The 14,085-nt window shown below is 36.2% G+C and overlaps 1 protein-coding gene across 9 annotated transcripts in view; it reads left to right on the forward strand.

The window, feature by feature from the left end:
* Positions 1-12,970, forward strand: part of map7b (microtubule-associated protein 7b) — a 33,128-nt gene extending 20,158 nt beyond the window's left edge. For 3 of the 9 annotated variants that reach the window (XM_039652614.2, XM_089124751.1, XM_039652617.2), the window contains exons 5-20: positions 613-727; positions 1,082-1,180; positions 1,874-1,984; positions 2,123-2,224; positions 3,662-3,778; positions 5,862-6,043; positions 6,191-6,333; positions 7,401-7,639; positions 7,719-7,869; positions 8,343-8,511; positions 9,358-9,462; positions 9,544-9,585; positions 9,687-9,741; positions 9,859-9,997; positions 10,942-11,168; positions 11,268-12,970. In XM_039652614.2, coding sequence (XP_039508548.2) covers positions 613-727; positions 1,082-1,180; positions 1,874-1,984; positions 2,123-2,224; positions 3,662-3,778; positions 5,862-6,043; positions 6,191-6,333; positions 7,401-7,639; positions 7,719-7,869; positions 8,343-8,511; positions 9,358-9,462; positions 9,544-9,585; positions 9,687-9,741; positions 9,859-9,997; positions 10,942-11,155 — 1,983 coding nt within the window. In that variant the 3' untranslated portion in view covers positions 11,156-11,168; positions 11,268-12,970. The remainder of the gene's footprint in view (positions 1-612; positions 728-1,081; positions 1,181-1,873; positions 1,985-2,122; positions 2,225-3,661; positions 3,779-5,861; positions 6,044-6,190; positions 6,334-7,400; positions 7,640-7,718; positions 7,870-8,342; positions 8,512-9,357; positions 9,463-9,543; positions 9,586-9,686; positions 9,742-9,858; positions 9,998-10,941; positions 11,169-11,267) is intronic. The other 6 variants (XM_089124752.1, XM_089124753.1, XM_089124755.1 and 3 more) reach the window with 6 other exon arrangements.
* Positions 12,971-14,085: the final 1,115 nt, after the last annotated feature.

A 14,085-nucleotide genomic window follows, 5' to 3' on the forward strand; every position in this document is an offset into this window, starting at 1 on the left:
CTAAGGCTGAAGACAACTTCGAGTGGTTAAAATTGACATACTGTGAAATCCGTTTTGCACAATCCTCTTGTTCATTAACGTTGTCAGGGTCTGAATCAGGCTCGAATTGGATTGAAATTGCCGCTATCCTTTAATATTTACACTAGAGCAGAACTCACAGTCATGGAGTTATGGACCTTTTCTGAACACATGCTAAACTGTGCCAATCACAACACACCTGGCCAGCTAACCAATCACAGCACATTTTTTATTTCGGAAGGACGGGCTTTATCTAAATCAGCGTGTTCGAACCAGACTGGGGAGAGAGGTGCTGTAATGTACAATACGTGAAAAATAATGTGTTTGTTGAACAGTCAAGCATGTCAGCATATTCTAGTACCCATCAAAAATAAAATCAAAACTTCACAGGGGATAATTGGACCCCTTTAATAGTGCTTGAGAACCAATACATTGTCATCACTGTGAAGGCATACAGAGACCCTTTCTTTATTATTGTAATACTACAGGGAATAATAAAAGCAAACTAATAGCATACATCTTGTAAAAAGATCCCAATAATATATGATCCAATAAAATGCTCTCTGGAAAGAAAAATGTCCTTGTGTGTTTCAGGCCCGGTATGAGGCTGTTATCAGGAGGACCATGGAGAGGGGTCAGAGAGCCAGGCCGAAGGCGAACCGCTGGAGCTGGGGCGGAACGCTCTCCGCTAGCACGTCACACAACAGCGGTAAACACACACGTGCACACAATACTTCAGGATGTGTAGAAAACATACTACGGTTAATTGCAAGCTCCCTTTAGCCTTGTTTTCAGATTTTTAACTAATATTTTCTAATATTAGTGCCTTTATATAGTGTTTAAATATAAATTGAATATATTTATGTATGCAAAATAGCACATTTATTTTATTCTCTGCTCACGTTTGCTGACCATGAGCCATGAGCTCACTGCACACCCCCTTTTTTCCTTTATTTTCTGCTCCATCAATATCTCTCTCACTCTCTCAATGTATGGTTCTGCATTTCTCTTCTTCCCTCTTCCTTTCACTTCCTACCCCTCTCTCTCTCTCTCTCTCTCGCAGGTTTTGATGATTCTGCTCTCTTTTCATTGGATCTAGCTGGGCTGGAGCACTATCATGGTGTTTTCAGCTTCACGCGTCAGCAGCAGTTTCGCTCTAAATGTGAATATGACCGGCAGTGTAGAGCAGCCTACTAGCACTATTAGCTAGAACTCGTAGCATCACCTATAAATGATTAGTTTCCTTTCCCATAAGCAGTTAGCATGGAGCCAAAAACAGTTGTGTTTTGTCTGTTTTAAAGGGGGACATGTATCTCTTTGTCACATTTTTTGCTTATAGTCCACTTTTTAAGATTTTGTATACAAAACAAACTTCAAGTATTAAAGCATAAGCCTTTAGATCACTTAAAAAATATATTGTGAGGAACATTTCAGGTGTGTCCAAAGTTGACTAGTTCAGGACATCAAAAGTCTGTTGAGCAAGAAACATCCTATTTTCCATGATATGACCCCTTTAAAATCAGGTAATATCAATATTAGATCACAGATATCCTGTTTGTTTTAAAGTCGTCAATGTGTCCGTCCATTTTGGACACATAAAGGCAGGTTGTGATAAAGTGCGGTCATCCTCAGTAGTCTTTAGTAGTACACGTAGCTAAGCACTTTTCCTTATAATTAGCTCTTAAAAGTTAGCATCCATTAGCTGCTGCAAGCCTATTACCCAGGCCAGTAGAAAAGGTCTTAGTAAAGTCTCTAATGCACTTCTTTTGTTAGTCGTTTCTTCAGTGCATTTTTCTGTATTGCGCTATTAAGTTTTGCATCTCATGTTGTATTTTTTTTGTCTGTGTGTTTGTAGATGCTGACAGAAGGTCAGTCTCCACTATGAATCTGTCCAAACACACAGATCCAGTAATTTCCAAACGCCTGTCATCTTCCTCGGCCACCTTGCTGAATTCCCCTGATAGAGGTAAACGATCTTTACACAATCTCACAGCCAAACAAGTCACTTTTTTAGATAATTTACCAAGGATCCCCGTTTTGAATTGACCCATAATTGATATTTTTTGTGCATGTGTTTTTGTGTGATTTTGCTGTACCGTCTAAGCCTTACAGAAGCGGACATCTCTCTCCTCATCTTGCTTGATTAAAAAAACGCTATCTAAATCCCAAATATCCAGAGAGAAGATCCCTCAGGACAAACAAGCAGGTGGATTTTAGAAATCCAGAAGTCTCTTTTCACTCTTATATGGGTTCAAACCACTGCTACCCAGGGCTTCAGACTGCAAAGTGTCTGATCATAAATGAAAGAACAAGCATGAATGAACTGTTAAAAATAAAATATCATTAGCGACAAATTACAGAACCTTTTTTTTTTATATGTGACTTGAATTTAACATGATGTTAATTCTGTTTCAATCTAGGCACTACCATAGAGGACAATAGTGCTCACACTTCGCATTAAACATTAAAATCTTTAATTTGTAGCAAAAAAGTATTTGATGTTCGGACAAAACAGCAAAGATAACAATGTGTAAAGAGGGAAAGAACTTTAATCCCATGAAGCATTGCAAATGATTTAATCGAATTAAAAGTAATGCTGAGATATAAAAAATATTCAAAGTTATTGATTATACCTACAGAAACAATATCATTTAAGTATACTGAAACGTATGTATGTGTATGCTTTTAACAAATATTAATACTCTAAACTCACAATAAGTTTGTCTTTAAGTTATCGTATACATCGTAAGTTATAATAAATGGAGAAAATGTTTGAGTTTTTCTCAACGTTGCACTTGTAAGCATGACCAAGTGCTTCTAAACAAAATAGCAAATCTATAATTATGCAATTCTGTAATTTGTCGTTTTTAGTCTTGAGCCCTGAGTCATGCAGTCTCTTCCAGCATTATTGCATGTTCAAGTTTGTGTATGTTTTAAAGGGTTTATACATTGGCGATCAATAAAGCTATAAAAATATTGGGAGGGAAACTTGTACTGTGTTTGTGCACTGCTGCATGCTTTATTTAAAGGGCTTCACTGGCATTTGACTGTATATTGTTTTTGATATTTAGTTCTTGCATGTTTTTTCCATACAACTTTTTTTAAAGACAACATGAAAACAAAACTGATTCATAAAATATATATATATATATATATATATATATAATTGTACACAATCAATCTTTGCATGTTATTTTATAGAAACCATTTGTTTTCATGAATTTAATGTAATATTGGACTTAAGTTTTTTGCTGCAAAAATAATATTGATTTTATAGCTGACTTTTCATAATCCAGTCAAATCATGATGGATAAAATGAAGTCCCACCCTAAAATATTATTTCATTTAGAAATTAAATGGGGTGTTTTTTTTCTAGTTTCATGTTGTCTTACTACTGGTGGTTATGTTTAGGGTAACTAGCTCTGCTTTTCCTTGATTGGTTGGTCTCACTTGACTCAAAACATTTTAAAACATGCATGATTCTCTGTCACCAGCAGATGATGCAAATGGGCAACCTATTCTTTTAATATGAAGTTATGAATGCATGTGATGGGATTCATGTCTGTCAAGTGCTTTATTTTAGCATGTTTAAGCTGCTTATTTAGGACTTTAGTTGAGAATTGCATGTGTGTGTGCTGTCCAGGTACGCGTCGGATGCCTCTTACCACATGGGAGAATACAATGATCACTCGACTACAGACACCAACACACTCCTACTTGGCCAGGAGTCGCAGCGCCATGTCTTTGTCTGGAGAAGCAGGTAAAACACAAACACATGCACAGTATGAAACAATCTAATACACTTTTTTTAATGTTCATGTTGGTCACAGATAGGGTGGGAAATTAACTTTTCAGTTAGTGAATGGCCAATTTAACCAGAAACCTTTTTATTTTTTTGTTCAAATCAAAAGTATAAAATAACATGCTACAAACCTGAAATTGAATTGTGCATGTGTTGCTTTAAATTCTTGTTAAATGTTAAGCTAAGAGGTTGAGCCCGACCGATAAAGGATTTTGAAGGCCGATACCGATACAAATATTTTTGGGTTTTAAAATCCGATATTCCGATATATCGGCCGATATTTTTTTTTTATTATTAAATATTGTTGGATTTCACACACGTGTAAAAGAAAAGCTAACTTTTCTGCACAAGATACGTTTGATACTTTTTCTCTATGTCTAAATGTTCACTCCTCGCAAGTATAACTTGCATTTTACAATGCAGGGACTGTAACTAGAGATATGCTAGTTATAAATACAGTAATAATTACTTTATTTAGGCAGAAAAAGTTCATTGTTGTTTCCAAGCTCATTAATGTTAACGTTAGCGGTCTTCCACTGATGATAGTGGCATTAGCTACAGTAGCTTTGTGGTTAGCTAGTCTATGATGAGCCATAATTTAGCAATAGATAACATCATACTGCAAAATGTAAAACATACATTTTCAATATAACAGGCCAAGAAGAGATGATTGAAGCGCGTTTCGTCCGTTTTTATTTTATTTTTTAAATATTCATTTATCGGCCATTATAATGCCGATACTGATATTTTGGAAAATGCCTATCGGCCGATATATCGGTCTGGCTCTACTAAGAGGCATCTTACCGGTTTTCTGCCATGTTTGGTTGGTACTTAAGCAAAATGACTTGACACTGCACAAAAAGTGCCTGCATTTGTCTGGTGGCAAGTGTTAATTTTACACCCTAGCTAGTGAAGCGTTCAGTCAGACCTGACCAGTGTTGAGTTGGAATTGTTTCTTATTTAACCATGTTTTTCAGAAGCATATATGTTTTAAAAATAGTATAGCTTTTCAAGCCATCTTCTGACAAGTTTTGATGAGGTGTGACTAAAAAAGAGAAAAATATTATAAAATACATTGTTTTTTGTCATATAAAAGCTATACTATATACTTTTTGTGACTGTTATGCTTCTAAAAAAACGTATATAGCTTCAGTGTTATTAACTAAACGTTTAGATAGAATAGCTAGAAAGTATGAGAAGCTCATAGCTTGACAAGATGCATTTCCAAGCTGAACTTCAAGATGTTTTGTGTGAAAACATTTACAAAGAAAGAGTATTGGAGAACTGTAAGCTGTTTTCTGGCAAGAGCCCAGCCCTGTCTTAAAACAAAAAGACTTCTCTCTGCAACAGCTTTGCCCAGTTACTGCTCTCTGAATCTAAAACGTGTGTGCACAAATAGAGCTGATGCGAATCTCTTGTGTGTATCTATATGTTCTCTCTTTTTCTTGCTAATTGTTTGGGGATTCTGTTTTCCAACTGATTAAATTAAAGGCTTCTAACATGGGCAACTGCATCATCATTTGACTATGAGGAATTGAATTGTCTGCATTCAGAATGAAATACTACCCTACTGCATGCTGGGCCTGGGCATACTTTTCACTGCCTGCTGTTTTTATAATTCGCAGTGCAAAAACAAAGTATGCAACGTTGTCGTCAACCTAATCAATTGTGTGACGTCCAGTTCAGGAATTAAAAATGTTATTTAGCAGTTTTATTCCAATTTAAGTTCACATTTAGACAAAGTAAATGCACAAATTAAACAGTATACATAATTCAAATTTTATGGTAGTGTGCCATTACGAACATGCTCTCAGATTATCCTCCATCAGTGATGATCAGCATTGCCTAATTTCTGTCTAGAGCTTTGTAGATACTAATACACACTTTCTTCTTCTTCCCTTTCCACTTTTCCACCACTCATTCATCCCTTTTTAACTTTTTCTTTTCTGCATCTTCCTCCCTGTCGCTCCTCTTGTCCATAATGGATCAATTGAATTATCTCATAATACACCCTGGTTGGTTAAACTTGATCGTGGTACAGTGACCCCCGTTTGTCCTCGCTCAGCCTCCTGTCACCCAATGAGCTCCATGTCCTTCAAGTCCATCCAGTCACGCAGCGCCGAGCGACCAGTCAAAGCAGGCCTTAATTTTGAGAGACCAATCAGAGCAGGGTTCATCCCTTCGGACGGCAGCTCTCGCAGAAAGACCACCCAGAATACCCTGGTATGGTATTGGTGTAAATATGTGCTTGAATTGTTTTGTGCCCTATGCTTGAAGAGTCTGTTTAGGACAATTGCAACATGTTGTTGATCTTTGTATGATTTAGTATGGAAGTACTCTCAAAGGTCTGTTTCATGCCTCTGTGTATAGATTGACAGGAAGGATAAGGACAATGTGAGGAAGTCATGGAGTAACCTGTCATATCCCACTCCCAGTCTGAGCCTGTTCACACCCAGGAGATCTCCCTCTCCTGTCAGTCATCGCAGCAGGGTCACCAATCCATCCCCCAACAGGTATAAGCACCATTTATAAGATGAGCAATTAAAGTATATTCAGTGTGTCATTCTTTCTGAAGGTGCATCTCATTTTCACAACCAAGAGGAGTTGTTATACTGACAATTTGTGGAATTTTATTTTGTTTTTTTTTTTGTTCAAATTTGTCTTTTTTTTGTTTTGTTTTTTTTGTTGGGTAAACAGTCAACCAGGGTTAGGAAATGAAAAACTAAAATAATTACAAAACTTCATAATCATCCTATGTTAGAACCAATCTCTGATTTCTATAATTACTACCATAAAAAATAAAATAAATAAAAACAAACAAATAAATATATATAAAAAGTTTTTTTGGACAGAATGAAAAAATGGATAAAACTTTTAATTTACCAATTCAGTATTTAGCAGTCTTCCCGTGGTGTTAGAGATTCTCTTACTGGTTCAGAGATCATGCTCATTTTATTCATTAGCAAGTATTTAATTCTGGAAATTTCTCAACTCATAAAACTCATATATAATTATTTATTAAAGCTTATAATATATAATATTTATTAAAGCTTATAATATATAATTATTAAAGCTTATAATATAAATATAAAATTATAATATAAATAAAAATATAATATAAATAAATATATATAAATAAATATATATATATATTAAAGTTCAGTAATTTCACTTAAATGGCAATTAAGATTACTTATTAATTTTTATTTAAGTGAAATTACTGAACCTAAATATACAAGCTTAATAAAAATTATCACTCTAGAAGAAAATTTCAAATGGCACTTAGAGGCTTTTGCATCTGAACTCTTCATATATATGTATATATAATATAATGTATATGTGTATTTACTATTTATAGATTTAAATTTATAATTAAATAAATTTAAATATTTAATATTTATATTGTATCTTTATATATAAATATTTGTACTACTATTTCTATATATGTATATACAAAAAATAGTAGTATAAAAACTTGTGACCACAACTTTGCTGTGAGTTTTGTTGGGAAGTATGAAAAGGACTAAAACTTTTCCCTCACTGATTCAGTTTTTTTTTGTTGTTGTTGTTTTTTCCTCAGGGGCTCCACTGCTAAACCCTCTCAGAAGACCCCAAAAAAGTCCAGGTCTCCTCCTCCCCCAGCATCAATTCCACTGTCTCCTAGTAACCCCTCCTTATTGCCAGGCAATCTCAGGCCCAACAGAGTGACATCAGAGAGCCCGAGAGTTACCCCAGAACGAGAGGGCGGCAAAAAAGAGGACGTTGAACCTCCTAAAATTGAATCAGAGGCTCCTGCAACTAAACCGGAGCCTTCTGCTGGTCTGTAATACTGTGAAACCATACATGAACCATCAAGTAGCATCATGTATTATATTCCTGTGGTTCTTTCCCTTTGTAGAAGGCTCTGGAAGTTCTCCAACAGTACGGCCCTCTGCAGGCACAACAGATCCTGAGGAGGCGTCTCGTCTGCTGGCTGAGAAACGACGGCAGGCAAGAGAACAGAGAGAAAGAGAAGAGGAGGAGAAGAGACAGCAGGAAGAGGCTGAAAGGTGCGTGTGAGAGATTTTCATGAGTACTGTTATAAAAACTACTCTAAAACTAGTTGCAATAACAGCCCTGCATTTTGAAAAATATTTCTGCTGATTTGCACCAAAAAAAAAAAAAGCCTGATCGTATTACCTACACTCTAACACACTCTAACAATGCTGGGTTTTTAAAATATGGACAAACCCAAATGTTGGGTTAAACATTTATTTTCAGATTTTAACCCAACTTCAACTTTCACTTTCAACTGTACATTTTCTAATTGGATTTTTAACCCAACATTTGGGTTTGTCCATATTTGATCCAAATTATGGATCCTAATTTCCTGAACCCGGGTAGCAGAAAACACCTGGGTCAGGAAATTAGGATTAAGCATAAAATAATGCAGTGTTGTCTAAATGTACACCGAACACAACCAAAGCACTATACATTCGTTTATTTTTGAAAGAAACTTTTGAATGATCATGTACCTGTGCAGGCGCAGCAGGGAGGAGATGGCCCGGAGGAAGGCAGAGGAGCGAGCCAAGAGGGAGGAGGAGGCGCAGCGGCAGGCAGAAGAGAAGAAGAGACGAGAGGAGGAGGAGAAGCGATTAGAGGAGGAGAGGACACAGAGGGAGAGAGAGGAAGCTGAACGCCTGCAAAGACAGGTACACAAACATACACACACACAACAATCTCATTCAGTAATCACACCGAACCGATAAATAAATGCACAACACATTGAGTGTGCTTTATTAGGAGAACATATCAACAATAGGGCTGTAAATAGAGGATTCAACATTGATTGATTTTGGTGGAATTTATTTCTTTATATACACTACTGTTCAAAAGTTGGTGGACATGACTAAGATTTTTTTTTTAAAAGATGCATTAAATTGTCCAAAAGTACGTAAATGCATTTGTTTTAATGTAAAAACCCCATTAATGCTCTAAATTTTCTTTTGTAATTTCTGTAAATCAAAGAATTTTGAATAAAAATGTAAAACAAAACATAAAAAAATATTAAGCAGCACAGCTGTTTTCAATATTGATAATGGCCAGAAATATTTCTTGAACAGCAAAAATAATCATATTAGAATGATTTCTGAAGGATTATGTGACACTGAAGACTGGAGGAATGATTTTGAATCACTTACAATATATTCACATAGAAAAGAGTTTTCTTTTGTAATAATATTACTGTTAAAACGTTAAAAAAAAAATGTACCGACCACAAACATTTAAAAAGTAGTGTATTTGTATATAGTTAGCCTCTAATATTTTTTAATATAAAATGCATATATGTATTATTTAATCAAATTAAATCTGTGCAAACAATATATTGGCACTTTCTAAGGCCACTTTTTGTAATATGTGTACTAACCAACATTTTTAACTTGATTAATCTCAAAAACATGTTAATTTTGACAACTCTAAAGTTAGTGCATGCTGAATAATGCTTAATACGTAAAATGTCAAATGCCAGTGTGTTTTTTGTGGCTCTGTATGTTCAGAAAGAAGAAGAAGAGGCTCGCCAGAGAGAAGAGGCAGAGCGTTTGCGTCTGGAGAGAGAGAAACACTTCCAGAAAGAGGAGGCGGAGAGAATGGAGAGGAAGAAGGTAAACAAGCTCATTTTATTGGGTGACTTAAGGTAATTACGAGATGTTAAAGTCAGCTGGGTGTGTTCTTGTCTGTCACAGCGCCTTGAGGAAATTATGAAACGCACACGCCGATCTGATCAGGTAAGATGTAAAGCAATTGCTGCTGCTTTTTCAGCGTTGATGTCTTCCATTCCAAGTGCTGGCTAACACACTTTCTGTTTTACACATTTTGTGTTTTGAAGAAAGCCACCCCACAGAGAAATGGCGATGTCAGCCAGCAGAGCGCGCAGGATTCAGGTGAATAGTGATTTTTACATTTACATGTGTGTTTCCTCTCTGACCTTACCTTTTCCTCTGATTTATGAGTTTGTCATTAATCTGACATTATTACTGTCCCTCTCTCTTGTCTGTTAGTGATTTCAGTATCCAGCAGTCCATCAGTGAGTTTGTCGACCCCTCAGGCTCCGGAGACCCCTGAGACCGAACGCAGTGACCGTAACGGACACTCGGACCCCAGCTTCATCACACCCGTACTGCCCACATCAGGTCACAGGTGAGATTTTTTCATAATTATTCATAACAACAAACATGAAAAGCCGAGACCTGGTAGTTAACGTGATTTGGAACGCATATTCAGTTGCAGTTTCCAACACGCATAATTTCCCATTCTGTCCAAAAATTTAATAGAATACATTTTTTAAATTATTTTGTTTATGTATTAATAATAATAATAATAATAATAATAATAATAGATAGTTAGTTAATTAATAATAGTTATAATAAATATTTTTTTATTTTATTAATTATACAATAATAATACAATAGTATTATTATTTAGTTAAGTAAAATAATATATATCTATATCATTCTATCTATCTATCTATCTATCTATCTATCTATCTATCTATCTATCTATCTATCTATCTATCTATCATCTATCATCTATCATCTATCATCTATCATCTATCATCTATCTATCTATCTATCTATCTATCTATCTATCTATCTATCATCTATCTATCATCTATCTATCTATCTATCATCTATCTCTATCTCTATCTATCTATAATAAATGCCTTCATTTGTCTTTATATTAAGAAAGCAATAGAAAAATCCCACATTGCGATGCTTACTGTACATTAGGTATATGCTATTCTAGTTTACTATTGAATTTGCTTTGAATCGTCCTCATTTCAGTCACTTTGGACCATTTTCTACAATATTTAATGTAGATAATGGTCTGACACTAATGTTTCTCTGCAACCCTAATGTTGATCTGCAGCTCTCCTGCCCCCTACTGGTGATAGGAGGAAGTCCAACTTTATTTTTTTTATAAGCTTTTGATGATTTATTAACAGACAATATGAACACTGTTTGCATTTATTCATTAAGTAAACACTTTTATCCAAAGCTACTTACAAATACAAGCAGAAGCAGTTAATTTAACAATATGCTTAATCAGAGAAACTAATCTGTGACTCTTTTCTTCATTGCAAGTGTGACTGCCCAATTCAGAGAAAACGGAGCCGTGACAGAAGCCTTCGAGGAGGTCATAGAGCTTCCCATGGCGAACAAACTGTCCCGTCAAGATGGAGATGGAGTGGAAGTGGAAAATGAGGAAGAAGAGAAGAGGAAGGTTCCCATTTTGGCTTTTAGAGAGAATGGCAGCATGCATAACGTGAGTGGACTGGAGGAGGACCCGGCACAGTAAAAATTTCTCTCAGGTCAGTCAGTCTGGACACAACACTGATTTTTTTTTTTTTTTTTGGGTGACATATCATATCCCCTTTACCTTATTTTGATTTTTTTTTTCCTCTTTATAGATATATGAACATTTATAATTGTGCAAGTACAACCTGCAACACAGGAAATAGAGTCAGAGGGAGACCCTTCGCTGTACTTCCCTCCATCTGACCCTTAGATACCTAAAAAGAGAATTTCCGAAAACGAAACGCGTCCTCGCAGCTGAGACCGGTCTCTTGGCTTCTCCTTCCTGTTATCAGTTCCTGTCTCCCCAAACTGAAGTGGTACGCTTCCAGGAACCACATCTTCCATCGTTTGGGGAGTCGTGGTGACTGTGAAGGCACATTTAGTACTTGAAGAAACGTGTCGCCGCTGTCGTGGAAGCTCCTGTGAAGTGCTAACCATAAGGAATGTGTGACGAGAGAATGATGTTTGTGTTTGCCTAGATTTATGGCGAAACCTCGTAGTTTTGCTCTCGTTATGCCAGCATTCGAGTGGCTGAACTCTCTGCTTAGTTTTATAATTAATGTTCAAGTGAAGAGAACTTATTTTCTGCCCTCTTTGTAAAGCTTGAACAGATTTTTGCCTCTTGAATTGCGTCTCATTCCACTCCAACGTACGGCCCTCTGCGCAGTCCGAGCGAAGCAAAGCTTTCATCCTTGATTTTTAGTTTCTTCCTAATGTGGTTGGATGATTTGAATCTCATGCAACTTATCAGGAACATATCCATTATGTATTTAACTTAAAATTTTTCATATTTCGTTAAAATTAAGCAAATCATGCAAAACATTTCTAAATTGTGAAGTTATATACCATGGTAACTGTTCTACTGCCTTTAATCAATGCTGATTTAAATAAAACAAATTGTATTTATTTTCCCCCCATTAGATTTTAGTTTGAAATGTGACCTGGATGTGTTTTTGTGAGATTCACCCAGCTGATGGTTTGCTTGCCATGTTGTTTTGTGTAGCATTAATCACAGACACCCGAAAGCAATTTGTAATATACTGTAGAGACTTGCGCGTATATGAGAGGTTACGTCTATTTAATCGGTAGAACCCATACGAGATATCGAATGTAATCATAACGTAATAAATAAGCAGAATCTCTTTAAATCTGAAATGCTGCTACTGGTCTTTCCTCTGCCTTATCAGATGAAGTGAAGTTTTGAGGATTTGTGTGTAGAGCTGTCGTTAAAGGGCTGATTCGTTTTAGTTTTTTTTTTTTTTTTGAAAAATAGGCTCGTAACACATGCTGTCGGTACAGTCCTGTAAGTGCTGCTGTTTCCATCCCAGCCCTATGAGATACAAGTAATCAATATGTCATAGGGCTCATGGAAAACCAAGTATCCTATATAGGACATATTATGAAGCGATTTCTCTTGTGAACAACAAAAGACTATCTCTGTTTTTGTTGTGATCAGTATCAGTGGATTGTCAGTGGACACCATGCAAAAAAAAGAAAAAAAAAGAAGCAGGGATCAATTAAATATCTTGAAACTGTCAATCTTGATATGCAAACACTAAAAAACGATATGTGAATGTTGCACAAAGTCTGTTAGCAGAATGGTGGGTGAAGGTTTAAAACGAGCACAACTTGTTTACTGAGACAGATTTGTCAGTGAAGACTTATTTATAGAGCACTTATCATAAAGCACCCATGTGCCCTAGACCTAATCAACAACACTGAGTACCACTTTAAAAAAACCGAAGCGTTTTGTCCCTACCGAGTCGATCTATATGCATGTACAAATGATAAAAATCAATAAAACTTTTTATCTGGACATGACTTAAGACTGTTTTGTGTTCCTAGTGTGCATGTGTCTGTTACAAATTAGGTTATCTCGGTAAATTAGGGCTGCGGTTGTAATATTCTGACATTTTGCTGGCCTAGATTAAACTTTTGCATGTGGAACAACGTGATGTTTAGATCCACCAGTGTTTTATATGGTTCCAGTGTGAAACTGGTGATCTTTCTGAGGTTTACTTGGGTTTTCCCCCCTAAAATGAGATGGTTCTCACCGCAGAACATGAAATCCACGGGGAGGAGTCGGATCCAGATCTAACTCCTCCCACCTTACATACACCTAAACCTACCCAACTCCGCCCCCTGATCCCTAAACCCAACCCTAATCCTACCCATCTCCACCCCTTGGATCTTGATCCGACTCCTCCCCGTGGATCTCATGTGCTGCATTGAGGTGCTACTGCCTAAAATGGGCATCTGGAAATTTTCAGGCTATCAAATAACGTGCCACAGATGATGTCTATCAAGCTTTTGTTTAATGTGGAATTTTTGATTAAGATCATATGGGGTATTAGATTATGCCTTCATCTTTTTAGATTATTGTAGAGAGTTATGATTGAAATCACAATCAAATGTTTTACATTTAATTAATTCAATGATATGAACTTATTCAATATGTATGAAACAATGATTTTGTTAGCGTCCAAAGCATTCTGCCATAGCAAAAACCCATGAATAGAAATGCAATTTGGAAGAAAGCATTTTGAAAATAAGCAATGCCAACATTAAATTAAAGGTAAACTATGTAGGATTTTTGCAGCAAAATATCTAAAAACCACCAGGCCAACGTTTTATATTTTGTTTAGTTGATTACTTACAATATCCCCAATGTTTCCAATTATTTGTAAATCGTGAGAAAATTGCGATTTTTAACCAAGGAAGCGGGGCGTGTGAGCAGGGGTGAGGAGTCTGGTCAATGGCGTCATATCCGCGTTACCATCGGTTTCCGCTCATACTGCCACCGTAACCATGGCAACAGACGTGGACAACTGGGTTATGCCAGTTATGCTTGGCAGGACGCTCACGCTGTTGTTGTTTTGTTCAAACATTTTGGACCATGGCAAGCAGACTTTGAGACAAAAAGAGGAACGA

Source organism: Pimephales promelas, chromosome 20, assembly GCF_988280905.1.
Source record: "Pimephales promelas chromosome 20, fPimPro1.hap1.1, whole genome shotgun sequence".
NCBI lineage: Eukaryota > Metazoa > Chordata > Actinopteri > Cypriniformes > Leuciscidae > Pimephales > Pimephales promelas.